Source organism: Amborella trichopoda, chromosome 3, assembly GCF_054954075.1.
Source record: "Amborella trichopoda isolate Santa Cruz 75 chromosome 3, AtrichopodaSantaCruz75HAP2 v2.0, whole genome shotgun sequence".
NCBI classification, from domain to species: domain Eukaryota; kingdom Viridiplantae; phylum Streptophyta; class Magnoliopsida; order Amborellales; family Amborellaceae; genus Amborella; species Amborella trichopoda.
The window spans coordinates 61,121,096-61,148,205 of NC_142338.1; the positions used below are offsets into that span (position 1 = coordinate 61,121,096).

The 27,110-nt window shown below is 32.3% G+C and overlaps 2 protein-coding genes and 1 long non-coding RNA gene across 10 annotated transcripts; all 3 read left to right on the top strand.

The window, feature by feature from the left end:
- Positions 1-8,164: 8,164 nt before the first annotated feature.
- LOC148783014 (uncharacterized) lies at positions 8,165-8,996 on the top strand. The gene is made up of 2 exons (XR_016052085.1): positions 8,165-8,766; positions 8,846-8,996. It is a non-coding gene; the product is annotated as an uncharacterized LOC148783014 (long non-coding RNA).
- Positions 8,997-13,132: 4,136 nt separating this feature from the next.
- On the top strand, positions 13,133-17,733 carry LOC105421263 (ubiquitin C-terminal hydrolase 12-like). Its single transcript, XM_011628026.3, has 7 exons — positions 13,133-13,221; positions 13,491-13,530; positions 13,775-13,892; positions 14,346-14,503; positions 15,935-16,131; positions 17,046-17,150; positions 17,245-17,733. The coding sequence occupies exons 1-7, from the start codon at positions 13,147-13,149 to the stop codon at positions 17,494-17,496; spliced, it is 945 nt and encodes a 314-aa protein (XP_011626328.2). The 5' UTR covers positions 13,133-13,146; the 3' UTR covers positions 17,497-17,733.
- Positions 17,734-21,305: 3,572 nt separating this feature from the next.
- LOC105421866 (MATH domain and coiled-coil domain-containing protein At3g58360-like) lies at positions 21,306-25,950 on the top strand. Of its 8 annotated transcripts, none has more exons than XM_088862019.1 (6): positions 21,306-21,541; positions 21,791-21,830; positions 22,073-22,190; positions 22,651-24,225; positions 25,307-25,420; positions 25,520-25,950. In XM_088862019.1, the coding sequence occupies exons 4-6, from the start codon at positions 24,118-24,120 to the stop codon at positions 25,769-25,771; spliced, it is 474 nt and encodes a 157-aa protein (XP_088718145.1). In that variant the 5' UTR covers positions 21,306-21,541; positions 21,791-21,830; positions 22,073-22,190; positions 22,651-24,117; the 3' UTR covers positions 25,772-25,950. The 8 variants fall into 6 exon arrangements, with proteins under 8 accessions (XP_088718145.1, XP_088718150.1, XP_088718146.1 ...); XM_088862020.1 differs by having other exon boundaries at positions 21,343-21,541; positions 21,788-21,830; XM_088862021.1 differs by having other exon boundaries at positions 21,378-21,541; positions 22,076-22,190.
- Positions 25,951-27,110: the final 1,160 nt, after the last annotated feature.

Consider the following 27,110-nt stretch of genomic DNA (forward strand, 5'->3'; position numbering starts at 1 on the left):
ATTTGGATGGTGAATTCTAGATTAACCATTTCATGTTATACTCTAATAAGGATCAATTTGCTAATTTTGACCAAACATTGTGTTGCACGATTCTTTTTCTGAATCAATGATTCCTAATTTGGATCAGCAATTTTTTAAAAACTGCTTAAAAAGTCGCGTGGACCTTACGAGACACGAGCTTGTTGTTACTTAAGAGTTTTAGGGGTTGTTTGGATATATGTGATATTATTTGTTAGTCATTTTGTCAATACAATTAAGGGAAATTTTCGTATAGAACCCTAATTTTTCATATTATTCATGGTAGACCATTTTTTCGTTTTTCTTTCAAGCGGCATAAATAAACCTTTAAAGATTTCACCATACCTCCTCATCTCTTATCTCTCTCTTTTATTGACTTTTGATCATAAAAATTAACCCCAAAAAATCTTTTTATACAATTTCAACCCAAAAACTTTTTTAATGTGCGGAAAGAGAAAAATATGGTTAAAAAAGTTTTTGAGTTGAAATGGTATAAAAAGATTTTTTGGGGTTAATTTTTATGATCAAAAGTCAATAAAAGAAAGAGATAAGAGATGAGGGGGTATGATGAAATCTTTAAGGGTTTCCTTATGCCGCTTGAAAGAAAAACGGAAGAAAGGTCTATCATAAAATAATATGAGGAATTAAGGTTCTATATGAAATTTTCCCTAAAATTAATCAAAATAGTCCAGGGTGTGGGTTGTATAAGGCAAAAGGCTCGAAACAATCAAAGTAAGAGGTGCTTTCAAATAGTGTCAAAGGATGTTATTTCAGTACTGAAAATCATTGTGACGGCTTGAAAATTTATTTTCATCTCTAATTATAAAATTTAGAGCTTTAAAAAAAGTATAGGTCAAGTAGGTCTATGAATTATTGAATATCTTGAAAATTTACGGTCTAAAAAAAGCATGACAAGATGCACTATTTCCAATATTTGAAATCCATTTTCTTTCTTGTCCATACATATTGGGGTCAAGATGATCGATTTAAGGAATTATGTGCATCGAAACAACCGCTTCTAGTTAATTTTTGAGGTGCACCTTAATTTGTTTGTTTAGGGTATCGCCCTTATACATAATTTTTTTCAATAATCTAATTTTTCACAGTATTCCTTATAAAATTATATAAGACAAAATTATCGGCTTGTACATATAAGTTTACTTTTTAAAAAAGTTTGTTTGTACTTTATTTCAATATTTAATATATAATAATAGTGAACATAATCCTATAGGACCCTATTCCACCCATGTTTGTAGGACCCTAAAGGATCTCCATTAAAGTTGGCACGGATCTTTAAAAAAGTTATTACATGGGTGTGGGACTTGACTTTTCTATAGATCTGTGCTAAATTTAATGGTGATCCTTTAGGAACCTACACACATGGGTGGGGGAGGATCCTATAGGATTATTTCTCATATATATATATATATATATATATATATATATATATATAGGGAAAAGTTTATATAGAGCCGAGGCTCTAAACAATCAAATTTGAGCCTACCTCAAAAATTACACTAGAAGAAGTTGTTTTGATGCCCAAATATCTTCAAATTGATAATCTCGACATCAAGATGCATGGATATGAGAAAAAAACATAAATTTCAAGTTTTTGAAATAGTGTATTTTGTAACACATTTTTGGACCGTCAATTTTCAAGTTTTAATAGATCTCTTGATCTATACTATTTTTAAGCTTTAAACTTTATAAATAAATAGGATTTTAAAGGTATCACAAAGATTTCCAACAATGAAACCATTATTTCTTGACACTATTTGATGGTAGGCTCTAATTTGATTGTTTAGAGCCTAGGCTCTATACAAACTGCACCCATATATATATATATATATATATATATATATATATATATATATATATATATATATCATGCAATGGCTGTGTAGTAATATAATACAGTCACACTTTTAGAAAACCATGTTTGTAGCATTTCTATGACCCCAAAAATTGCACATACCCTCTCTTCATCCCAATAGACAATTTTTTTTTTTAAAAAAGTTCAATTTGCATCATAAATATGGTTAAAATGAATCCCCTCTAATATCGAATATTGACCGTTCATTTTATGAATTTCAAGGTCTAAGTCTTTAGGACTCAAAACCAATTTTTTTTTTTTTCAACATTGTTTATCTAATAATAAAAAAACTATCTAAAAAGAGAAAAATAATTCTTAGGCCTAGATTTAAGCATATCAACAAAATAGAAGGCTTATGTTAATTGGGCTAAGAAAACACTTTTTAAAATGCATTTTCAAAATTTGTTTTTCTATGAATGTTCAATGGAATAAAAAGAGTCTACATTTAAAAATTGATATGAAACACATGGCATTATTGTGGTTTTTGAAGGTTGTTACATTATATTACTATACAATTGTTGCATGATATATTATACAATGAGACCGTTTACCTTTGGTGTAATGAGGTCACAATTACCTGTACCCATCAGATGTGAAATCTGATAGCTTAGGTGTGTCACATAGTTTGAAAAAAATTGTTTTGAAATTTGAGCTTGGTCAATGAAATAAATGCATCCATCCAATTTCACATTCAATGGTTAAGATTAATTGTGACCACTTTGTACCAAAGGTAAATGGTCTCATTATATACTTTTCCTTATATATAACACATTATATATAATAATATAAAAGATATAATATAGGGATTGTATACAATGAGATCATTTATATTTGATACAAAGTGGTCACGATTACTTACAACTATCCGATGTGAAATTTGATAGCTTAGATGTGTCACAAAATAGGATAAAGTTTTTTTTGAAGTTTGAGCTTGGTCAATAGAATAATATACTACATAAATAGTAATATTATACAGGGAAAACAATGTATATATCGGTTATATTTACTGTTATCACGAGATTACCTATAAATTTTCATTATTACACTTATACCCATTTCTTCACTATCTTATTTTGTTTTAAAAAGCTAAATTATCATAAATATATCTTAATTTTTGGCTTATTAAAAAAAATTAATACTTTTCTAAACTTTGTTCACACTTTTTTTTTTTTTTTAACTTTTTTTTTTGTATTTTTCTTTAGTAAAATAACATTAACGATAATTATATGATCATGAGACGTATCACGGTACTTAAAATACTGTGATGACTACATATACTTAAAATACCGTAATTACCGTATAGTGAATCAAGGTATTTTAACCACCTTGATGGTCCCAATATTTTGCCCAACCAACCATATTTCATGTAGTAATTTATCTCATAAGAGATTACTGGAAACTTAGCTTGACCTAGGGAGGCAGAAGGATGCGTTCCATTTTTTCTGTCCCCATATCAAAAGCAAAGATGGTAGTCCCGCCCCATTCAGGGGAAATTTCGTAACGAACCGCACCCACGCAAGTTCGCTGCAGCTTTCCAAACAGGCTGCAACCCATTTCCAACGCCCGGTGGCCGAGCTGAACAGGGCACGCTTGTCATTGATCATCGAATTGAACATAGACCATGAGAAACTTTTGCTTTTTTTATTTCGCTTTCCTTCTCACATGGTTAATCAGTAAATGAACGAGAGGGATCAAGAGGCTTAAAGATATTCAGACAGAATAGAGTTGAAATGTTGCATGAACAGAAAAATGGAAAGGGAGAGGTTAAGATGTTTAAAGTTGTTATGGGGAAGAGAGAGAGTTGCAGAGTTGCATAGACAGAGAATGAAAGATAGAAAGGGGTTAAGACTAAAGAGGTTTAGAGATACTCAGACGAAGAGACAAAAGAGTTGCAACATTGCCATGAAATAAGAGAGATTTGGAGATATTAAGAGGAGAGGAAAAAGGGTTGCATTTTTTTTTTTTTGGGTATTTCAAACGAAGAGAGAAAAGAATTGTAAAATACGTACTTGAGCAAAGCATGGAAACTATATGTAATCAAAATATTGTGATACACCTACTGGTCATCAGTGTATTTTAAGTAACATGGTGTTTTTATGGTCATAAAAAAATAAATAAATAAAATATATATATATATGAGCAATGATCCAATGTAACGGTTGTATCATAATATAATAAAACGATACTTCTAGAAAACCATGTTTATATGACCCCAAATTTTGCACACACGCCCTCTTCATCTCAATAATCAATCCCTCAAAAAAAAAAAAAGTTCAATTTGAACCCTAGATATGGTCAAAATGAGTCCCCTCCAAAAATGAATCTAAACCATTTATTTTGAGAATTTCAATATCTTAGCTTTTATAAATTCAAAATCATTTTTTTTTTTATAAAAAATTGTTCATCTAATGATAATAAAGTCATCCAAAAAAATTGGAAATGAAAAAATCCTTTAAGACCTACATTTAATAATCTCACCAAAATAAACGGCCTATGTTAATTGGGCTAAAAAAATACTTTTTAGGTTGTGTTTTCAATTTTTTCTTTTTTTGTGATTGTTCCTTAGAAAATCTGGATCAAACAAATGGCCATAAGATGGTTTTTTAAGGTTGTTGCATCAAATCATTACTCTATATATATATATATATATATAGAGTATCGCCTTCACAATCATAGAATAAAAATAGAAGTGAAATAAAAAATTAGATCGGCATCAACGTTTTTTTTTTAATAAGCTAAAAATTGATATATATATATATATATATATATTATTTATTTTCGATTTTTCAAAAGCACAAATAAAACTCAATTTGATTTTTCAAAACCAAAATGTTCACCAGGCAAGTTGAAAATATCATTTCTACAAACCCAACATTTCAGCACAATCATATTCTCCAACGAAGTTATCGCCCTCTACATCTCCAAAAGCACTAACAATTCAAAGGCTTATAAATGGGAAGTTTGAGAGCGAAACTAGAGAGAGAAATATAGGTTACTTTGATGAAAAGGAAAGGAAAAGAGAGAGGGGAAGATATACGACTGGTTAGAGGGAAAAAGGTAATTCCAGAAGCTCCTTAGTGAGCCTGCGTATAACAAGTCCGTACTTTCTATATTTCTCTTCTATCTCAATCTCAGTGGCCGTTTGGTGCGTGGAAATCCATTACAGAAAAACATATTATAAAAAAATATAAAATTTATTATACATTAATATTAAAAAAAGAGATTATTTCAAAATATATGATATCTATTACGCTGGCTTTAAAATCTATTATGCGATTAAGAGTATCTAATTACGCTTAGTTATTTTTTTTGGGTCTTATGTTCACATCCATTTCTATCTTTTATTTAAATTTCACAAGGGTTCTATTTGCATCCATTTCTACTTTTTTTATCTAAACTCACTAATAAATGACGCTTAATGGTAATCTAATTAGGCAGTGTCTTGTACCAAAAAAACTTCTCTATCTCATGCCATTATCCCTCTTGCCCATCCATTATCCCGCCATTCTCTATTTCTTCTTCTCACATCTATTTCTATTTTCACTCTAAACTCCACTTATAACTGTTGTGTTTACATCTATTTCTACTTTTTTTTATCTAAACTCACTTATAAATGGCGTTTAATGGTAATTTAATTACGCGCGATCTCATACCAAAAAAAACTCCTCTATCTCTTGCCATTCTCCCTCTTGCCCATCCATACTCATGCTATTCTCTGCCTCTTCTGTTCAAAAGCTCAATTCAAATAACATACCTCTTTAGGCCTCAAAATTGTTTACTGCAATTAACAAACTTTCTAGTTTACTAATCAAACTTCTTCCCATTTTTTAACTTGTACCATAAAGGTTTTGAATTTGGTATCATAAATTTATTATTTATTTGAAATTATATAGAGACATTTAAAAGACTTCTATAAAAAAATAAATAAAAAATAAGGCTTATTACAATAAAATCATGTTATTTCAATCGTATTATTCCAATGACTTGTCATATTATAACCAAAATCTAATCATGTTAGAACATATGTGATTCCAGGTAACTTACCCAAAAAATATGTGATTCCATGTAAGTGCCAAATGTATGGAAAATAAGTAGAAAATGGTGTCATGATAACTTTAGAATGATACAAGTTATTATTAAAAAATCTTTTTGGAATGGTGATGATGTTATTATTAGAAAATCTTTTTGAAATGGTGTGATAGTGACTTTAATTCTGTATTTCAGTAAAATTTTATGACAAAAAAGAAATAAATGATAATTTATAAATATTGGATTTGTTTACGTCTTTTGTTGAATCTTTTCCAGGCTCGATAGATAATTTGATAAGCCAATGTTACCAACATGTTACCTAATCAATTACGATAAATTGGATTGGATTTTGCAGTTTTATCTTCTGCAATACCTCGACATGACATGAGCACGAAAAAGGTTCCAGAATAAGTTTTATAAAGGCTAAAAACGAATCACTTATTTTGGCTTTTTGACCCCATATTGTAGGATGGATCTCAAAAGATACGAAAGATCTCCCGTCAAGCCGTACATACAACTTTCATCGAATACGGCTTTCCACAAAGTGCTGGTAAAATGTTGGTAATGCATTTCACATATTTCTTCCGGACATAACCAAACAATAGCAATGTATTTCTTATGTTTCATCTAAATACTACCCAAATACTAACAATCTATTTGCAGGTAATGTATTACACCAGTAATATATTTCACAAACAATATATTTCCAGCTATCCAAACAACCCTTACATCGTGATGTAACTCAAAGAGAGAGATTTGGGTCATGAACAATCTCCTTGAATGGGTTGGGCCTTGGCGGTAAGGGTCAAAGTCTCTAACTCCGTTCTCACCAAAAAGTTAGGGGCCAAATCCCCAATAACCCTTTTTACTTGCCCACCAAAAAAAAATAGCCAAAAAAAGAAACAATCTCTTTTTCAATTTGTTTTTTTGTTGAGTATAGTTTTTTTGAAGTTATTAGTGGGGTGGTGTTAATGGTGGGAATGAAAATCACAACCTTAATTAAAGTATGGGGTACTATCATCATGACCCTAACCTCTTTATCTTTCTCTCTCTACAAGCAAAATGTAATATGTGAATAATTAATTGTTTAAGGTATGGAATCTCATATTTTAAATCCGGGCTCTCTTATAAATAAAACATAAGATTATATTTATTAAGCTGTTCCCAATAAATCTGGGCTTTACGATCACAAGCTTCATGGCAACACACTCTCTGTGATCTTGACATTAGCTTCACGACAACACACTTTGTCCAATCTTGAGTTTGTTGTTCATCCTGCTCCTAGTCTTTTAGTTTCACCCATATCCAAAAGCTTAATACATTAACACAAATTCCAAACCACCATCGTCTTTGTATTTATTGATCTAAGTTTGATATTCATGGCATTAACACAAGGGCAACCTTTCCATGCTTTCCCTATAATATAAAACTCATATACTTCCCCTTATCCAACCGTCCATTTTGAATGGAGGGCTAAGATTGTCCCAATCACAATGTCATGTCTCTACACTGTTTTATTTTTAATATAAATTATTTTTACACCAAATTTTAGGCGTTCAATCATATATTAAACACGCATGTGAAAAAAGTATTTAAAAAATATTCTCAATAAAATAAAATGACCAAAATACCTTTGAAATGTTAAAAGGGTATTTGGTCATTATATTTTATCGAAAAATTATTTCAAATATTTTTTTATAGGTGCGTCCCAATGAGAAAATGGTATGTACCAAATTTTATATTCATACAATTTGTATAACAAAAATAAAAAATAAAATACTTTGAGGTGTCGGATCTAAGATCAAACGGTGAGTGACTCACTAGATCAAAATTGAATGTTTAGATAGTAAGGGAAGCATAGATCTTATATTGTAGGGGAAGTATAGAAACTTTTCCCTTAATACAAAAGAAAAATCTAGCATTTTCATGTAAATTTGGATTTTCAAAATCCAAAAATTATTAGATTTCGGTTATTGAAAAATATTTTTTTTTTTAAAAATTCATCTTTGAAAAAAAATAAAATAGACATTTCCGTCTTTTTTTTTATTTTTAATTGTAGGTATGGTGAAAAAATAGATATACGTGTGAAAACGAAAACTTTGAGGTAATCACATAATAACGGTAAATATAACGGATATATACGTTATTTTCCTATCATATATTATATCATATTAATAATGTTAATATTATGTTTTGTATTATAATATATGTTATTTAATATATGGCTAGAAGCCCAAGACTTGCAAAATTTCCAACCACAATTGCGGCAATGGCCCCTGGTTTTCAGCCCTTTGTCATTGCTCTGGTTTCTAGTCACAACTGTTGAGCCATTTTTGTTGGTTACAGTGGTCGCAATAGGAGCCCGAGCCCCAAGAGTGTTAGGGAGTGCAACAATGGCAGTTGGTGAAGTTGTTGAATTGGGGGTGGATTGGAGAGAGTTGCAGAGATTGTTCAACGCCCTACCACAAAGGCCTGGAATTCCGAAAAAATATTTTGGCTTTTGCACCACAAAGGTGCCAGAATCTGGTAAAATTATTCATTAGACAAATATAATTGTGGCATTTTCCAGCAACTTTGATCCCAAATTTGCTGGGATCTCACTGGAAAACCAATTCCATGAAAGGTTCAGGTACTGGATATTGCCACCCAGGTCTTCAGGCAAAAGACCCATTCAACAAATTAGAAAAAAAATCCAACAATTGAGTAGTCATTGAAGAATTGGAGCCCAACCCACTAGGCCAATTGCCAGAGAAGTTGTTGTTGAGGGGCAGGGATGTGAGCTCCGTCTAGACCGGCAATAATCTCTCCATTGCTAAGGGAGAGGGATGTGAGCTCCGTCTAGACTGGTAAGAATCTCTCCAGACAGTGCATTAAAAGAGAGTTTGAGATAGCGGAGATGGGTGAAATTTCTGGTGATATTGGCAGGAAGCTTTCTGAAGAGTTTGTTGTTGGTTAGGGAGAGAGTTTCGAGAGAGGACTGGAGACTATGATAAAGAGGAGTGAAGGTAATTTGTTTTTTTTTTTTTTCCTCCTAGAGAGAAATTACTTGGGGTTATTTAGTTATTTATTTTACAAATAAGAGTTGTTGTCTCGGAGAATGCCGGACAGTTCAACGAACTTGAAAAAACAAAACCATGTCTGGTGTTGCCATTGTCAGACAGGGGCAGACAACTTAGGGGGAAACTTAGAAAATAAAAAAGCTTCCGGAGGGAGGTGGCGTCCGTAATTTGAGATAAATGTGATCTCATTTTGTCCGTATGTAAATTTATCTGTCTTTTAAGATATTATCAAAACTTCTTTTAATGTAGTGTAATATCCACTATCCAAATAATATAAGTAGGTGGATTATTGCAACTTGAAGACTACAAATAAAATTGCAATATTATATAATTTTTTCCCTTAAAATTAGGATATAAAACACATCTCAAATCATTGGAAATACAATTCCGCTATTGAAAATCGAAAAATAATGCAAGATCTGATGCTATGCCCAGGAGCAAAATGAATAGGAAATACATACGATTTTAAAACTTCAACCCATCGATAATCAGCATGGTTGAGATTATTAGCACCTAAGTTCTTATACCCATCCATAATCAGCATGGTTGAGAATATCAGCCCCTGAATTTTTATATCCATCCATCTAAGATGAATTTCGATATTTTTCCGCAGATATATAGCCATCGTGATATATATTTTTACAATAAGATAAAGCCCATAAACCCTTATTAGGAACAAGATTTGGTATATGCTCAATCAAGTGTTATCAGAGCTAGAGAAGCAAGTGAACAGGTGAAGATTTGGTTCAGACAAAAATTTTCCAATTACTTGTCAAACTTATTGGACTAGATTTTTAAAAATAAAAAAATAAAAAAAATAAATTTAAAATATGAATGCAGAGTCAATTACGTTTTACACATACATTGAAGATTAAAAAACATGTCTTCTAGTAGTGTAATGTGAAGAGTTTCAAGTTTCTCTGAAGAGACTCCCAGTGTTTATTAAAAATATGAATTGACATACTTGTTTTTTATAGACAAATTACAGATGAGAATAATAAAAACTAAATCACAGACACCTAAATCATACCCACCCTTCCCACATATAGTGATTGCAATATATACTTTCTAAATTAACCTAGTACACAATATACACTTTCCTTTTACATATAAGATTTTTTTATGGTCATAAAATTGGTTGGAGATATTATCAACAATGTATGTTTGGGATAAAATCAATATTTGTTACTAAGCTAGTTGGTAATCACTGTCGATCTCTGGCAGTCAGCGGTGTTGTTAGTCTTGTGAGAATGGCCATATTTGATTTAGGTTTCTTTTTTATTTTATGTTTCACTATAAACCTGGTTTAGCTTATTTTCTCAAGAAATGGAGAAATAAAGCTTCCATCATTGTCCAGTTCCTATTACTTTATCTCGGACGAGTAGCTCAAGTGCCTATACAGATGGGTTTGTATAGTGGGTTTCATGTAAAGTGTGATAAACATATATGTAAACTGTAGAAAAATATACAATGAAACCATCTATTTTTGATACAAGGTAGTCACTATTAATTTTGATAATTGTATATGAATTAGATAGTTGCATTTATTCCATCGAACAACCTCAAATTTAAAAAAAAAAAAAAAAAGAATCTCAAAATTTGTGACACACACAAACTACCAGATTTCACATTGGATGGTTGTAAGTCATTGTGACCTCCTAGTATAAAAAGTAAATGATCTCATAGTATACAATCTCATAAACTATTTATGTGAATGTATTTATAATCACCGGTAATTCATTGTTTCAATAAAAAGCTAAGTACTTAATAATATATTGTTTGGTATTATCCATTATAAAATTATCTAAGATAAAATTATAGGCAACTTTATGTATAAGTTTTAAGTTTTAAAATGGTTGTTCTCAATGTAGTCAGAATAATTTAGTGAAATCAATTATTTGGCTTATAAATAGTGAAAATTTGCCAAAAAGTTATAAATTTAAAAATATTTATATCCATACTCTATATACCATACTTCAACTCACATGGATGGACAGTATATAGGAATAAACGGTAGCCCAATCACTAAAGAAGATGTACTATCAACTCACAGGGATGGATGGTGTGGTAGGAATAAAGGGGAACTCAATAACAAAAGATGCATGGCAACTGTCCTTTAAAACAAAAGGTGCAGTTTGTCATCATAGGTGTAGAGGTATCGTGCACCTTCAAATTTGATCTGATGTAAAATGTTCTTAGGATTGTCTTAAAATCTATTTTTATATCTAATTATAAATTTTTAAATTTCAAAATAACTAAAATCAAGTAGATCTATAAACATATGAAAATCTTGAAAATGGATAGTGTAGATAATATGTTGTAAAATGCACTATTTTGAGACTTAAAATCTTTTTACTTTTCATAGTCATACATCTTGATGTCGAGATGATCAATCAAAGGCTTTTTAACATTAAAACTACCTTTCCTATAGATTTTTGAGGGGCATCCGTAGTTATACATTATAAGGTAGCATCTTTATATAAACTTTTTTCTTAAAAAAAATACTCTTAAGCACTCATTGAATAGAAATTACATTTTTTTTTCATGTTCAATTAAAAAAATAGAAAACATTTATTTAGGGTCAACCAAAATAGCCTCGAGATTTATGGAAGTAGAAATAAAAAGGGTGCGGTTTGTACAAGGCTAAGACTCTAAACAATGAAAAGCACACCTTCAAATAGTGTCGAGAAATGTGGTTTCAATACTGGAGATTTTTGTGATAGCCTTATAATAGGGTGTGGTTTGCATAAGGTTGCATCCTCGCCTCCAAATTTTATCATAAGATGTAATTTTGGCGTGAAAATTTCTTAGGATTGACTAAAAAACTATTTCCGACTCAAAATATAAAAATTTAAACTCCAAAAATAGTTCAAAATCTTGAAAATGGGTGGTTTAGAAAATGTGTTGCAAGTGCACTATTTATGGGATTTGAAATCCTTTTCTTTTTCACGTTCATACATCTCAATGTCGAGATGATCAATTAGAGGGTTTCTCAACATTAAAACAACTTTTTTCAATAGATTTTTGAGGTGCAACCTTGATTCTACATTTTAATGTTGCAACCTTATATAATTTTTTTCAAGAAAAAAAGGGTATTGTATACTATGAGACTATCTTCCTTTCATGCAAAGAGGTTACAATTACTCCAAATATTAAATTTCAAATTGGATGGCTTTGAGTGTATCATATAGTTCGAAAAGTTTTTTTTTTTTTTTTTTTGGACAAGTGCATGTAACTTTATTAATCAACAAAGAAAAATGACAATACTTTGAGAAATTCATTTTAAAACTTGGGGTATAGTTAGTAACATACTCACAACCACTTGATTTTAAATCTAAAAGACAAGAGTGACTGTGACATCTTTGTGGTAAAAATAAAAGATGAAGTTTCTATAGGGCCTGGGCTTTATGAAAACAAAATTAAGCCTCACCTAAAATCCTCATCCGAAAAGCACTATAGGCAATGGAAATATTCAACATGGATCTAAAATCAATTTCCATCACCGACGATAAAATTTGACACTAAAAAAATGATACAAAACTTGCTGATCTATGAACATTTATTTTTAGGGTGAAATTAACAGTCTAGATAATTTGTTACAATATACCTGATTTTTTAGAGCATAAAATCCTAATCTTTTTTTACAACCATAATGAAATCTTGAAACTTGATGGTCTAGATAACATATTATAAAATGCACTATTTTCAAGACTTAAACTCTATTTTTAATCAAAAAACCCATGGCGTTGAAAAATGTGGTCCCGAACAAAGTACATATTTTAAAAATATCGGTAACTTTCCCAAAAAATAAATTATATTCCCGAAATAGCATACCATGCATGCCTTTACTTTGAAAGGTAGGCACAATAATTTTCCCTCGTTAGATGTTAGATTGGATTGGTTTTGGTGAGTTACAAGTCTTAGAATTTTTTTTTTTTTTTTGGAAACTTGGTACCCACTTTTATAAGCACACATTTTAAAATTTAAGAGACAAAAAATAAATGGTTTCTGTAAAGAATCCCTATAGTCGTAGGTCCTCATCATACACATCATGTGTATACTATATCATTTCTTGCATGCCAAGCAACTATAATGAACAGGTCTCTCTCTAAGCTAGCTATATATATATATCACACCAAAAGATTGGTAAAGCGTCTCTGTTTCGAGATGTCGTTATATCGGTCGTCCACTTCCGGTCTTCAGCGCCGTTTATCAATACTGAGGATGTTGTCCCCTTTGGACGTAATATGTTATTCTTTATTTTCCATTCCATTGTTCTCTAGCTCTCTGTAACTTTTCACCACTCTTTTTTTTTCTTTTATCTTTCGATAGCCAGCAAAAAGTGGCAAGAGTGGTTAGAGTACCATGAAAATTAGCGCTTGGATTCGAATATCTGCATTTTTCATTCCAAAACTCTTTGTTCCCGATCTATAGGCTTTTGATTTTCGCCATTGTAGTGTTTTTAACATGTCTATAAACACTGAAATTTTATAATTTTTGTTTCTAAGCAGGGTAAAGAGACGCAAAACTCATCCTCTCAGACTGTAAAAGGTACCAAGTGCTAGTGTGCCAATCTTGATTTTTTTTATTTCCTTTATGGGTTTTTATAGTGATTCATTGAGCTTCATCCTGTTGATGGCAGTCCATCTTATGCTGACTTATAGGATTCTATATTTAGTTCCGTTATTTCCCTGTTATGCTTTAGTTCCTTTCTGGTCGTAATTTGCGCTACTTTACTGTAAGTAAATTTTGTGTTGCCTTTCCTTAATCTTAGTTGCCATTTGTGGTGTTGTAGTGGTGGAGCTTAGCGCAGATAATAAGACTTGTAGAGTTACTTGGAAGATTGAGAATTTCACGAGCCTGAACACCGAGCAACACTATTCTGACATATTCATTGTTGGAGGCTGCAAATGGTATGAAGAACTTTTTGTCTTTGTTGAATCTATCTTATCCATGGCATATGATTGTGGATTTATGGAGTTTCATCAACGAATTTGATATTGTAATTTAATGGTTGGCAAATGTATGCAATTTTCTTCTTTGTTGAATAGATATTATTGGCATACAATTTTAGAACTTGGAATTTTATCGGATGAATTCAATGGTTTTGGAAATTCTTGTTATTTTTTTTGTGATCTTATTCAGTGCATATAATTGTAGATTTTAGAATTTTATCAAATACTTTTCATACATTACCTTAATAATAGTGGAAGTTGATGTTGGTTGTTGAGTTTCCCCCCCCCCCCCCCCTTAGCATGTGGTAGATGTATTACGTGGTTTGATATGGTTTTGTCATGTAAGTGATCTTATGTTGGATTGAAATACGTTTTCTGAGATTATATTTGATGGGAATTTGGGTTTTGTAGGCAGCTGTCTCTATTTCCAAAGGGGAATAATGTGAACTATTTGTCGGTGTACTTAAATGTGCCGGATGATGCTAGTCTGCCTAATGGATGGAGCCGATATGTAGATATATGCTTCTGTATCACAAACCAGACTAATAGCAAGGACACGAAAAGACAAGGTAGTATCCTCTCCTTATTGCAGCACTGCTTCTTAGATGACATAGTATGAGAGCTATGATGTTACCTTGTTTATTGAATAGAGTGTGTGGAAATCACATGCAATTATATGGGTGTAAGTGGAAGTGGTGACACAAAAAAGCAGGATTTATGGTTTTCTTCTATTTATGATGATTTGAACTCAATCTATTTATAATGATTTGAACTCAATCTATTTATAATGATTTGAACTCAATCTATTTATAATGATTTGAACTCAATCTATTTATGATTTGTTCTCTGACCATGCACTCACCTGCGGGCTCCAGGTTTAGATAATGTTTTCTTATTTAGTCAGGAAAATAGAAAAGGGTTAAATGGATCACTGTTATGATAATGTTGAGTAAATTATTTTACTGAACAGGTTGTAGGACTGGATTCTATGATCTCAGTGCTAATGAGCGTACAATGTCTTTTCTTTTTATTACTGCCATTGCTTAATTATTATTTTTTTATTAATAGGAAGCATGGCGTGTAGTAGAAGGGCTTCCAAGAGTTTTCTCTTCCTAAGTCCTGTTGTTGCATGATAAGCATGTTTACCATTGCAGTTCTAATGTTCTTCTGGTCCACTAATGATACTATGCCCTTTACCGTGGGTTGTGCATGTTAATCAATTATTCAAAGCCAATAACTCAAACAATCATGCTAGTGGTATTTGAGCTAGTTCCTGCTTGGATTCTATCCTGCCTCTCTGACGTGTTGGTTTTTCCTACTGCACTGGGTTGATTTTTCCAAGTTTGTTTTATGTGCTTGAGCTTGTGGCGGTAGTCAGTGTTAAGTAGGGTTCCTAGAAAGTGTTAAATCTCAACTCTGCCGGAGAAAAGCGAAGGGAAATGAAGGAGAATCACCCAGGGAAAGAAAGGGATTCGACGATTTGATTAATCGGCCCATCTTACTCGAGATGCACCACCCTCTAGCCAGTCAAGATATTAGTTGTTTGTTTTATGTGCTTGAATTATGATTGGATTGTGCCCTTTACTGTGATAGTTCCTGCTTGGACTCTTCTGTCTCACCGAGTTGTTGGTTTTTTCTATTACATTAGATCAATTATACCAAGTATGTTTTCATGTTTAACATTGCAGTTTGTAGTGGTTTACTTGTCCATTAATGATATGATGCCCTTTATTGTGGATTATACATATTATTTGATTATTCAATGTTGATAATATTAGTGATCAAGCTAGTGGTGCTTGAGCTAGTTCATGCTTGGGTTTATCTTGTCTCGTGGAGTTGTTGGATTGATCTGCTGCATAGATTGGTTTTTCCAAGTTGTTTTAAAGATTTGAATTCTGTATTTAAAAGTATTCGGCATATTTTACCATTTGCATGGTCCAGTTAATCTATGGTTCCTTGAATTGAAATGTCCTAAAATATGTTGTTTATTTTTCAATCAGAAACACAAAGTGTATTTGCTGGGGAGTCAAGAAGCTGGGGCTTGTCCTCATTTATCCGTCTCAGTGATCTCGGCCCAAAATCGGGGTATATGATTAATGGCACAATTATTATGGAAGTAGAGGTGTCCGTGCGTGATGTCATCCATTACTCGACAAACAGCACTGAATCGGAAACTGTGTCCAAGAGTGAGATGGAGGTGCTTTATTTTAATGCTTTTTCTTTTTTTTTCTTTCCAAGTTATTGTAGGCTGAAAATTTCAGTGAAGGCTTGTGGGGAAGACGTCCTTTCCTCTCTGCCTTTAATCTTTTTTTTGTATCTAGCTGGAGAGTATTTTCAGCACATTTATATTGCTCACTTAGATTTGGTTTTTAAATTGAAACCAAAAACCCTAAATTTGTGTATGATCAAATGCATTGTTTGCCTTGTATATTTCGTATGGTGATGTGCTAGTTTCTATCACACACTGTATCCCAACAAATAAACTATAGCTGCCTCCTATGTTCTTAAGCAAAAAACCTTTTATTTTCACAAAGTTCTAATGCCTTGCCAACTGCCTGATGATCCTTGTCGACTCTCCTCCATTTCTCCTGCATCCCAAGCTAACGTTGAAGTCGGAAGTAACTAGGGATGGGGATGATTTCAAGGAAATGAAAGAGTCCTGCAAGATCATTGCAGATTGGAACTTTGATCATTGCAAAGGCAAGATACTCCATGCTGCTACTAGGGTTTTCTTGTCATCACTGTTTGGAAGGTTCTAAAGGTTTCTTATTTTTCTTAAGAAGTTTTTTTTATTTTTTATTTTATTTGTTGTTTTATATATTATTATCTTGTTATCTATTTGTTCATTTGTTTGTTTTAAGCTTATATTTTGAAATCTCTTCATTGTCTGAGAGTTATGAGTCCCCTACTTGGTATTTCGTACGTATAAAAATGAACATCAATACATGGACTGCCTCATTTCTTAGTTGATTAATCATAATAATTTAGTTCAGCAATCATAATAATTTATCGCTTGCTGCCTTTTAACATTTCACAATATTTTATACTAACCCAAAATTACACATGAATCGTACTAACTCGAAATATTTTTTTCCCTTGGGCCAATCATAGCTTGAATTGAAGCCCCAAGATAAAGGAACTGAATTGGATGACAATAATGCCGAATTGAAGAATAAGATCAAAGCTTATGAGCAAGAGCTAGCCATGAAGGATGAGGTAAAGCCTTAGGTCTCTTTGATCTTCTTTCTCTGATTTTCCCCGTCAAAACCCTTCATAGCGTAAACTTTACTTTACTGTGAACATATTTTAGGAGGCCAAATATAAAGAGATGGTCATTGCTAGAAAGGATGGAGAAATTGCTAAAATAGATGGGGAAAATAAAGAATTGAGAGCAGCCTTGAGACTATTGGAAATGATGGTGGAAGACATGCAGGCGGTTACTACTCGTTTGCGGTCACACTCTTATCTAAGCAATTTTACTTCAAAAGAGAGATCTCCAACTTCAATAGGATGTTCAGAAGATCCAATTGAAAGTATTGGGAAAGAGTCCCAGGATCCATAACAAATTCTTGTCATTTTGGCTATAGTGGGTTCCATTTTGTTTCCATGTTTCCTCACATGGAAATGCTCAAGAATTCTGATGAAAAAGTCCTTTTGTTGTCCATGGAAACTCTTAAAGAGTCGCTCTTTGTTGTACATATCTCTGTTCTAGTGTTGTGTTTAACTTCCCTTTGGTGTTTATGCCTTCATTTTGTTGTACGGAACTTAAACTTGCTGGGTATCGAAATTTGTCAAAATACATCTAACCTCGTCATTTATTTAAAATTTTATTCCTTTTAAACCATTCCAACTTGTGGTCATGTTTATTTTGATGGACTTTTTGAAAGGAAATAAAAAAGAAAGAGTTGGTAAAACTTCAAGTAGGTCATCTTTATGTGCATTTTGAGATCAGGAAAAGAAGTTGTGGTATTCTACAGGTATATTATCTTTTAGTAGTTATCAGTTCCAAAAGCCTCAAGGGTTGTTGACCATTGTCTAACAAAACCTTGGCAATGATCTTTTCTACCTTTAAATGATATGTAAATCCAACACATTATTGCAGAACAAAAGAAACAAAAATGTTGAAGTACCTTGATATGTATAAATCGATAAACGACTTTTATACCCCATTCAATATTACAAATATCATAGATAAAAATTGTGATTACAATAAATAAATAAATAAAATAAAACCTCCTAAAAGCCCACCTCAAAAATTACAAAAAGCCAAGGCGCTAAACAATCAACTTAGAGCCTACCTCAAAAATTTCACTAGAAGAGGTTGTTTTGATGATCAAATATTCTCAAATTGATCATCTCAACATCAAGATCCAGGCACTGAATTTTAAGTTTTAGAAATAGTGCATTTTGTAAAACCTTTTTTTGCTGTCATTTTATTAAGATTTTTAAGTTTTTATATATTTGTTCAATCTACACTATTTTAGAAGCTTTAAATTTTATAATTAAAGATAAAAATATATTTTAAAGCTATCATACAGATTTTTATTATTGAAATCACATTTCTCGACACTATTTGAGAGGTGCTTTACTTTGATTGTTTAGAGCCTCGATTTTATACAAAACCGTACCCCCTCTAAAAAATGGGAAAACTATCTTATTCTCTACAACTTAGGAAATGTTATCTTACTCTCTCTCCCCTTAAAAATACGTACTTCTACTAACAATCTCTTTCTCTCTATCTAATTTTAAATGTTATCATACCTATACCATCTCTCTCCCTAAGTCCCTATTCTATCATTCTCTTACCCTAAAGTTAGGAATGCAATCTACAATCTATATATAGAATTAAGACGCTTCTTATTTTCACTATACGTGTACATCTTTTTAACTTTGACTTAATAATCTAGTATGGATAGATATAAATACAGAAAAAAAAGACCGAAAAAATTTATAAAAGAAATATGTTGATAGGAAATTGTAGAATAATCTAATATAGATAGATATAAATATAAAAAAGGGAGACCGAGAAAATTTATAAAAGAAATATGTTGATAGGAAATTGTAGAGAGAGACTTGTGGAGAGAGAGGAGCACGAGCTCTCCCATCTTGAGAGAGAGATGAGTACATGTCATAGTGGCTAGAAACTATTTTAAAAGCTATCCTTAGTGTGAGGGAAAGCTGAAGGAGATTTGGATGAATTTTCTAATTACAATGGCCTCATTCAGAAATTACTATCGTCTACCCAACATAAAATGTACTCTTCTATCCTCACTTAAAATGATTTACTACCCAACAAACTTAAACTAATTTAATCAATAATTCAAGATTTGAAGATATTCTATTCTTGAATGTTTATTTACTTCCTTAAATAAAACCTTACTTGGAATTAATTTTTAGGATCCAAAATTTTCGGGATGTAACGTCTTCAACTCATGGATTAATCTCAATAAAATTATTTTTCTAATTATACGTTAATGCACTTTAATAATATATGGAGATCTAATGAATTTTAGATAGTGAGATCTGAATGATAGAAGACTCAAATTTCAATTTCTTTAGATTATCATAATCATCTAGTAATTCTCAAATTGTTCTCAAAATTTTAGATTGAAAAGAATTATTCCAAGTAGATTTTATGACCAAGGGAGTAAAAATAAACTATACTTCATAAATAGCGTACCATCCATGCTCAAGATTTAAATAGACACAGTGAGTTACCATATTTGTACGATGCGAGTATATGAAATACGCCGTTAGATTAAAAAAGCTTTTTATGTTTCTCCTACAGCATAGAAGTTCTATCCTCCTCTTTATCCAACCGTCTATTCTGAATGGATGGTTAAGATTGTACCAATCACAATGTCATGTCTCTATGCTGTTTTATTTTTAATTTTTTTCTATAAACTATTTTGACACCAAATTTTGGACATCCAATCTTCTATTAAACTTGCACTAGCGAAAAATATAAAAAAATATTTTCAATAAAATAAAATGATCAAAATACCCCTACAATATTTGAGGGGTGTTTTGGTCATTATATTTTTATCAAAAATTTATTTTTAATATTTTTTATAGGTGCTCGCCAATGAGAATATGGCACGTACCGACTTTCATGTTCATACAATTTGTATAAAAAAATACTAAAAATAAAATACTTTGAGACGTCGGATCTAAGATCAAACGGTGAGGGGCTCTCTTGATCAAAATTGGACGGCAGGATGGTAGGGGGAGGATAGAACTTCTATGCTGTAGGGGAAGCATAGAAACTTTTCTAGTTAGATTATCCTTCGAAGGAAAATAGTTTGAAAGTAAATAAAGCCTCACCTCACAACTCATCGAAATTTGTAAATCAAGAATTGAAAAACGTTTACATCGATCATCTTGGTTTGAACATTGTAGCAATGAAAAAAATTAGGATTTCAAGTTCCAAAAATGGTGTATAGTGTAACAAATTATCTAGTCAATCAATTTCACACTAAAAATAAGTGTTCATAGACGTGCAAGATCTATATTATTTTTTTAATTTCAAAGTGCATTTGTCGATATTGGAAATTGATTTTGGAGCCATCAAGGAGATTTTTGTTGCCAAAAGTACTTTTCAAACAAGGACTTTAGGTGCGGCTTTATTTTTTTTTCATATTTAAGTGCGGGTTTATTTTTTGGAAAAAGTTTATATAGAGCCGAGGCTCTAAACAATCAAATTTGAGCCTACCTCAAAAATTTCATTAGAAGTGTTTGTTTTGATGCCTAAATATCCTCAAATTGATGATCTCGACATCAAGATGCAATGACATGAGAAAAAAAAAGATTTCAAGTTTTGAAAACAGTGTATTTTGTAACGTATTTTTTGACTGTCAATTCTCAAGATTTTCAAGTTTTCATAGATTTGTCGATCTACACTATTTTTGGAGCTTTAAACTTTATAAATAAAGATGAAAATACATGTTAAGGATGTCACAAAGATTTCCGATATTGAAACCACATGCTGGACACTATTGGACGGTAGGCTCTAATTTGATTGTTCAGAGCCTAGGCTCTTTACTCTATACAAACCGCACTTTTATTTTTTCTATAAAGTTTTATTTTTGGGATTGTATACAATGTGATCATTTATTTATTTCATAAAGTTTTATTTTTAGGATTGTATACTATGAGACCATTTACTTTTGATACAAGGTGGTAACGATTTGTTACAACCATTTGAGGTGAGATTTGATAGCTTGGATGTATCAAAAAGCTCGAAATTTTTTTTTTTTAGGTTTAAGCTTGGTTACTAAATTAATTACAGCGACCTGATTTCGTATCTAATGGTAAAGATCGATGTGAGGACTTTGTTTCAAAAGTAAATGATATCGTTCTGTACCATGCTTCATGATTAATAATTCGTAGTCGGTATCGTATCCTCGGCATACACATAATGTGTATGCTACACTATTTTTTTGTATGTTAAGGAACGGCCGAAATCTGTTTCCCTCCACAAGCTCGCGAAATATCTTTCCCTCCAAAAACTGGGGAAATCGACTCTCTCCCCCCTTTCTCTATATGTAGATTTCGTTATTTTCCTCATCCAGTCTTTGGCATTACTGACGATGTCGACCCCTTTGGAAGTAAGATGTCTAAACCTGAATTATATTCTTTATTTTCCCTGCAACTTTTCACCATTTGTTTTTTCTTCTTTATCTTGCATTAGCTGGCAAGAGTGGTTAAAGTATTGTGAAAATTAGTGCTTGATTTCAAATCTCTGCAATTGTCATTCCAATCTCTTTGTTCCTGATTTATAGGCTTTTGGTTTTCGTCGTTGTAGGGTTTTTAACATGCCTATAGACACTGAATTTTATAATTTTTGTTCTAAGCAGGGGAAAGAGACCCAAAATTCACCCTCTCAGACTATTAAAGGTACCAAGTGCTAGTGTGCTAATTCTGATTTTGTTGTTTTTGTTTCATTTATGAGATTTTATAGCGATTCATTGAGCTTCATCTTGTTGGTAATAGTCCATCTTATGTTTCCTTGTAGGATTCTATATTTAGGTCCATTATTTCCCTGTTATGCTTTCGTTCCTTTCTGGTCATAATTTTGAGCTAATGTACAATTTTGTGTTGCCTTTTCTTAATCTAAGTTATCATTTCTGGTGTTGTAGTAGTGGATATTAGCGCAGATAATAAGACTTGTAGAGTTACTTGGAAGATTGAAAATTTCATGAACCTGGACGCTGAGAGACACTACTCTGAAATATTCATTGTTGGAGGCTGCAAATGGTATTAAGTACTTTTTGTCTTTGTCGAATCTATCTTATCCATTGCATATAATTGTAGATTTTTTGTGTTTTGTCAAAGAATTCAATATCGCAGTTTAATGGTGTGGACAAATTATGCAATTTTCTTTTTTGTTGAATAGATACTATTAGCATATAATTTTAGATCTTCCAGTTTTATCGGATGAATTCAATGTTTTAGTTCAGTGGTTGTGGAAATTCATGTTCGTTTCTTTGTGGTATTATTCAGTGCACATAATTGTAGGTTTTGGGATTTTTCAAATACGTTTGATACATTACCTTAATAATAGTGGAAGTTGATGTTGGTTGTAGAGTTTTTTTTTTTTCCTTAGCATGTGTAGATGTGTTACATGGTTTGATATGGTTTTGTCATATGAGTGATCATATGTTGGATTAAAATACTTTTCCAGAGATTATATTTGATGGGAATTTGGGTTTTGTAGGCAGCTGATGATATATCCAAAGGGGAATAATGTGAACTATTTGTCAGTGTACTTAAAAGTGCCGGACGCTGATAGTCTGCCTGATGGGTGGAGCCGATTCGCAGATGTCTGCTTCTGTGTCATAAACCAGACTAATGGCAAGGACACAATTAGCAAAGGCAGTATCCTCCCCTTATTGCAACACTGCTTCTTAGATGACTTGTTCAATGACATAGTATGAGAGTTATGATATTACCTTGTTTATTGAATATAGTGTGTGGAAATCACATGCAATTATGTATGGTGGGTCTGGTTATATGGGTGGAAGTGGAAGTAGTGACACAAAAACGTAGGATTTATGGTTTTCTTTCTTTATTGATAATGATTTTAACTCAATCTAGTACATCTCATAGTGGGATGAATTTAATTACAGGCTTACTCTCTCACCATGCACTCACCTGCAGGCTGCAGGTTTAGAGAATATTTTCTTATTTTGTCAGGAAGATAGAGATAAGTTAAATGAATCACTTTTATGATAATGTTAGACTAAATCATTTTACTGAACAGGTTGTAGGCTTAGATTCGGTGATTTGAGTGCTAATGAGAGTAAACTGTCTTTTCTTTTCATTACTGCAATTGCTTAATTGTTATTTTTCTTTATTAATTGGAAGCGCAGGGTGTAGTAGAGGCGGTTCCAAGAGTTTGCTCTTCCTAGTCCTGTTGTTGCATGATAAGCATGTTTAACATTGCAGTTCTAATTGTCTTCTTGTCCCCTAATGGTACTATGCCCTTTATTGTGGGTTGTGCATGTTACTCCATTATTCAAAGCCAATAACGCAAACAATCATGGTAGTGGTATTTGCGCTAGTTCTTGCTTGGATTCTATCCTGTCTCTCTGAGGTATTGGTTTTTCCTACTGAACTGGGTTGATTTTCCCAAGTTTGTTTTATGTGCTTGAATTCTGATTCGATTATGCCCTTACTGTGATAGTTCCTGCTTGGACGCGTCTGTCTCACCGAGGAGTTGGTTTTTTCTACTGCATTAGATTAATTATACCAAGTCTGTTTTCATGTTTAATATCACAGTTCGTAATGGTTTTCTTGTCCAGTAATGATATTATGCCCTTTATTGTTGATTATGCATATTATTTGATTATTCAATGCTAATAATAATAACAATCATGCTAGTGGTGTTTGAGCTAGTTTGTGCTTGGGTTCTATCCTGTCTCAAGGAGTTGTTAGATTTCTCTACTGCATAGATTGGTTTCTCCTAGTTTGTTTTAAATATTTGAATTCTGTATTTCAAAGTATTGGGCATATTTTAATATTTACATGGTTCAGGTAATATATGATTCCTTGAATTGAAATGTCCTAAAATGTGTGGTTTATTTTTCAATCAGAAGCACCCTTTATATTTGGTGGGCAGGCAAGAGGCTGTAGCTGGCCGTCATTTATCCCTATCCATGATCTCAGCCCACAAACGGGTTTTATGTTTAACAACACAATTATTTTGGAAGTATTGGTCTCCATGCTTGATGCCATCCATTACTCGACAGACAACACTAAAACGGAAACTATGTCCAAGAGTGAGATGGAGGTACTATATTTTAAAAGAAAGTATGGAATGAGATCATTTACTTTTGGTACAAGGTGGTCACATTAATCTTGGCTATTAGATGTGAAATTGGGTGGATGCAATTATTCCATTGACCAAAGTTCAAATCTCAAGAAACTTTTTCGAACTTTGTGATACATCCAAACTATTGAATTTCACATCGGATGATTGTAAGTAATCGTGACCACTTTGTATCAAAGATAAATGGTTTCATTGTATACAATCCCATATTTTAATGCTTTTTTTTTTCTTTTTTCAAGCTAGGTTGAGAATTTCAGTGAAGGTTTGTGGGGGAAGACATCCTTTCATCTCTGCCTTTAATCCTGTTTTCTTTATCTAGCTGGAGATTATTTTCAGCATATGTGTTTTGCTCATTTAGATTTGGTTTTTAAATTGAAACCAAAAACCCTAAATTTGTGTATGATCAAAATGCATTGTGTGCCTTGTATATTTCATAGGTTGATGTACTGGTTTCCCAACAAACAAACTATAGCTGCCTCCTGTACTCTAATGCAAAAAACTTTTATTTCCACGAACTTCTAATGCCTTGCCATCTGCCGGATAATCCTGGTTGACTCTCCTCCAATTCTCCTGCTTCACAAGCTAACTTTGAAGTCGGAAGTAAGGATGGGGATGATTTCAAGGAAATGAAAGAGTTCTGCAAGATCATTGCAGATTGGAACTTTGATCATGGCAGAGGCAAGATACTCTAATAGGGTTTTCTTGTCATCACTGTTTGGAAGGTTCTAAAGGTTTCTTATTTTTCTTAAAAGTATTTTGTTTTATTTTATTTGTTGTTTTATTTGTTATCTATTATTCATTTGTTTGTTTTAAGCTTATATTTTGAAATCTCTTCTTCATTTTAGAATTCTGAGTCCCCTACTTTGGTGTTTTGTGTGTATTAGAATGAAAATCTATGCATGAACTACCTCATTTCTTAGTTGAGTAATCGTAATTATTTATTGCTTGCTACCTTGAACATCTCACAATATTTTGGACTAACCCAAAATTACTGATGAATCGTACTAACTCGAAATCTTTTTCCCCTTGGGCCAATCGTTAGCATGGATTGAAGCCCCAGGATACAGGAACTGAACTGGATGACAATACTACCAAGATGGAGGCATTGAAGAATAAGATTGAAGCTTATGAGCAAGAGCTGGCCATGAAGGATGAGGTAAAGCATTAGGTCTCTTTTCATCTTCTTTTTGTGATTTTTCCCTTCAAAATCCATCATAAAAGTAAACGTGGCTTTACTGTGCATGCATAATTTTAGGAGGCCAAATATAAAGAGATGGTCATTGCTAGAAAGGATGGAGAAATTGCTAAATTAGATGGGGAAAATAAAGAATTGAGAGCAGCCTTGAGACTATTGGAAGTGATGGTGGAAGACATGCAGGTCGTTACTACTCGTTTGCGGGGACGTTCTTATCCAAGCAATCTTACTCCAAAAGAGAGATCTCTAACTTCAATAGGATGTTCAGAAGATCCAATTGAAAGAATTGGGAAAAAGTCCCAGGATCCATAACGATTTCTTGTCATTTTTTGCTGTAGTGGGTTCCATTTTGTTTCCGTGTTTCCTCACATGGAAATGCTACAGAATTCTGATGAAAAACACCTTTTTGTTGTACATGGAAATGCTAAAGAATTCTGATGAAAAAGACCTTTTGTTGTACATGGAAACTGTTAAAGAGTCACTCTTTGTCGTACATATATCTGTTTTAGTGTTTTGGTAAACTCCCATTTGGTGTTTATGACTTCATTTTGTTGTACTGAACTTCAAGTTGTTAGGTATCCAAAGTTATCAAAACACATCTAATCTCGTCAATTATTTAAAATTTTACCCCTTTTAAACTATTCCAACTTATGGTCATGTTTAGTTTGATAGATTTTTTGGAAGGAAACAAAAAAAAATTTAATGAAACGTCAAGTAGATCACCTTATAGCATTTTGAGATAAGGAAAAAAGCTGTGAAATTCTACAGGTATATTTATCTTTAGAAGTTATCAATTCCAAGGGTTGTTGACCATGTCTAACAAAACCTTGGCAATGAACTCTTTTATTGTTAAATGACAAGTAAATCCAACATATTATTGCATAAAAATAAAAATAAGAATATCTCTGTAATTTTTATTTTTGGCTTTCATTTATCAAGAGACTCAAGAATTTAAACTATTTCTTGAGGCATAAAATCTATCTTTTCTATCTCTTGCGGCATAAAATCTATCTTTTCTATCTTTTTACGGCCTAGACCTCTTTGACTATATATTATTGACTTAAACATTTGGTAAAATGACTCCTATCTCTATCTCTCTCTAAAAAATCCGTCTTTCACCTCTCTCATCCTCTCTTCTCTTTGCTCGAGATATCCATATTCCTCTTTTTAGTTTCAAGTAAAAAGAAAGAGTGCATTTTATCTCCTCTGTTTCTCTCTCTAGGGGGTGGCACTAGAGAGAGGATGTCTTAGCGGAGCTGCTCGCAGTGCGGCAACAATGACCACAATTGCTTGCAGGATAGCAGCAATGGAAATAGCGGTGTTGTGGTATTTGGGGGTGAGATTAATAGAGGGATTCAATTCCAATAATATTTCTCCTGTAAATAATTTGATGAGAAAGACGATCAGTTGCAACAATCTGTCCCAATATTGCACCCCACCAAAGAAAACAAGGTCTCTTTCTTCCCGTCCCTCAATTTCTTTTTGTTGAGAAATTTTGTTTTATGAGAAACACACCTCCCTCAATTTCTTTTTGTTGAGAAATTTTGTTTTATGAGAAACACACCTCCCTTAACCGCTCTTGTATTTCTCCTTGTGTTTGCTGATTTTTAGTTTGAAAGTTGTTGATTTTTAGTCATATTTCGTATTTACT

Excerpts from the sequence above, each read along its gene's own strand:
- LOC105421263 (XM_011628026.3), top strand. The coding sequence starts at position 13,147 with ATGTCGTTATATCGGTCGTCCACTTCCGGTCTTCAGCGCCGTTTATCA. Across the intron at positions 13,222-13,490 it reads GGATGTTGTCCCCTTTGGAC|GGTAAAGAGACGCAAAACTC; the intron begins GTAATATGTTAT and ends GTTTCTAAGCAG. Across the intron at positions 13,531-13,774 it reads ATCCTCTCAGACTGTAAAAG|TGGTGGAGCTTAGCGCAGAT; the intron begins GTACCAAGTGCT and ends GTGGTGTTGTAG.
- LOC105421866 (XM_088862019.1), top strand. The coding sequence starts at position 24,118 with ATGTTTAACAACACAATTATTTTGGAAGTATTGGTCTCCATGCTTGAT. Across the intron at positions 24,226-25,306 it reads TGTCCAAGAGTGAGATGGAG|CATGGATTGAAGCCCCAGGA; the intron begins GTACTATATTTT and ends GCCAATCGTTAG. Across the intron at positions 25,421-25,519 it reads AGCTGGCCATGAAGGATGAG|GAGGCCAAATATAAAGAGAT; the intron begins GTAAAGCATTAG and ends GCATAATTTTAG.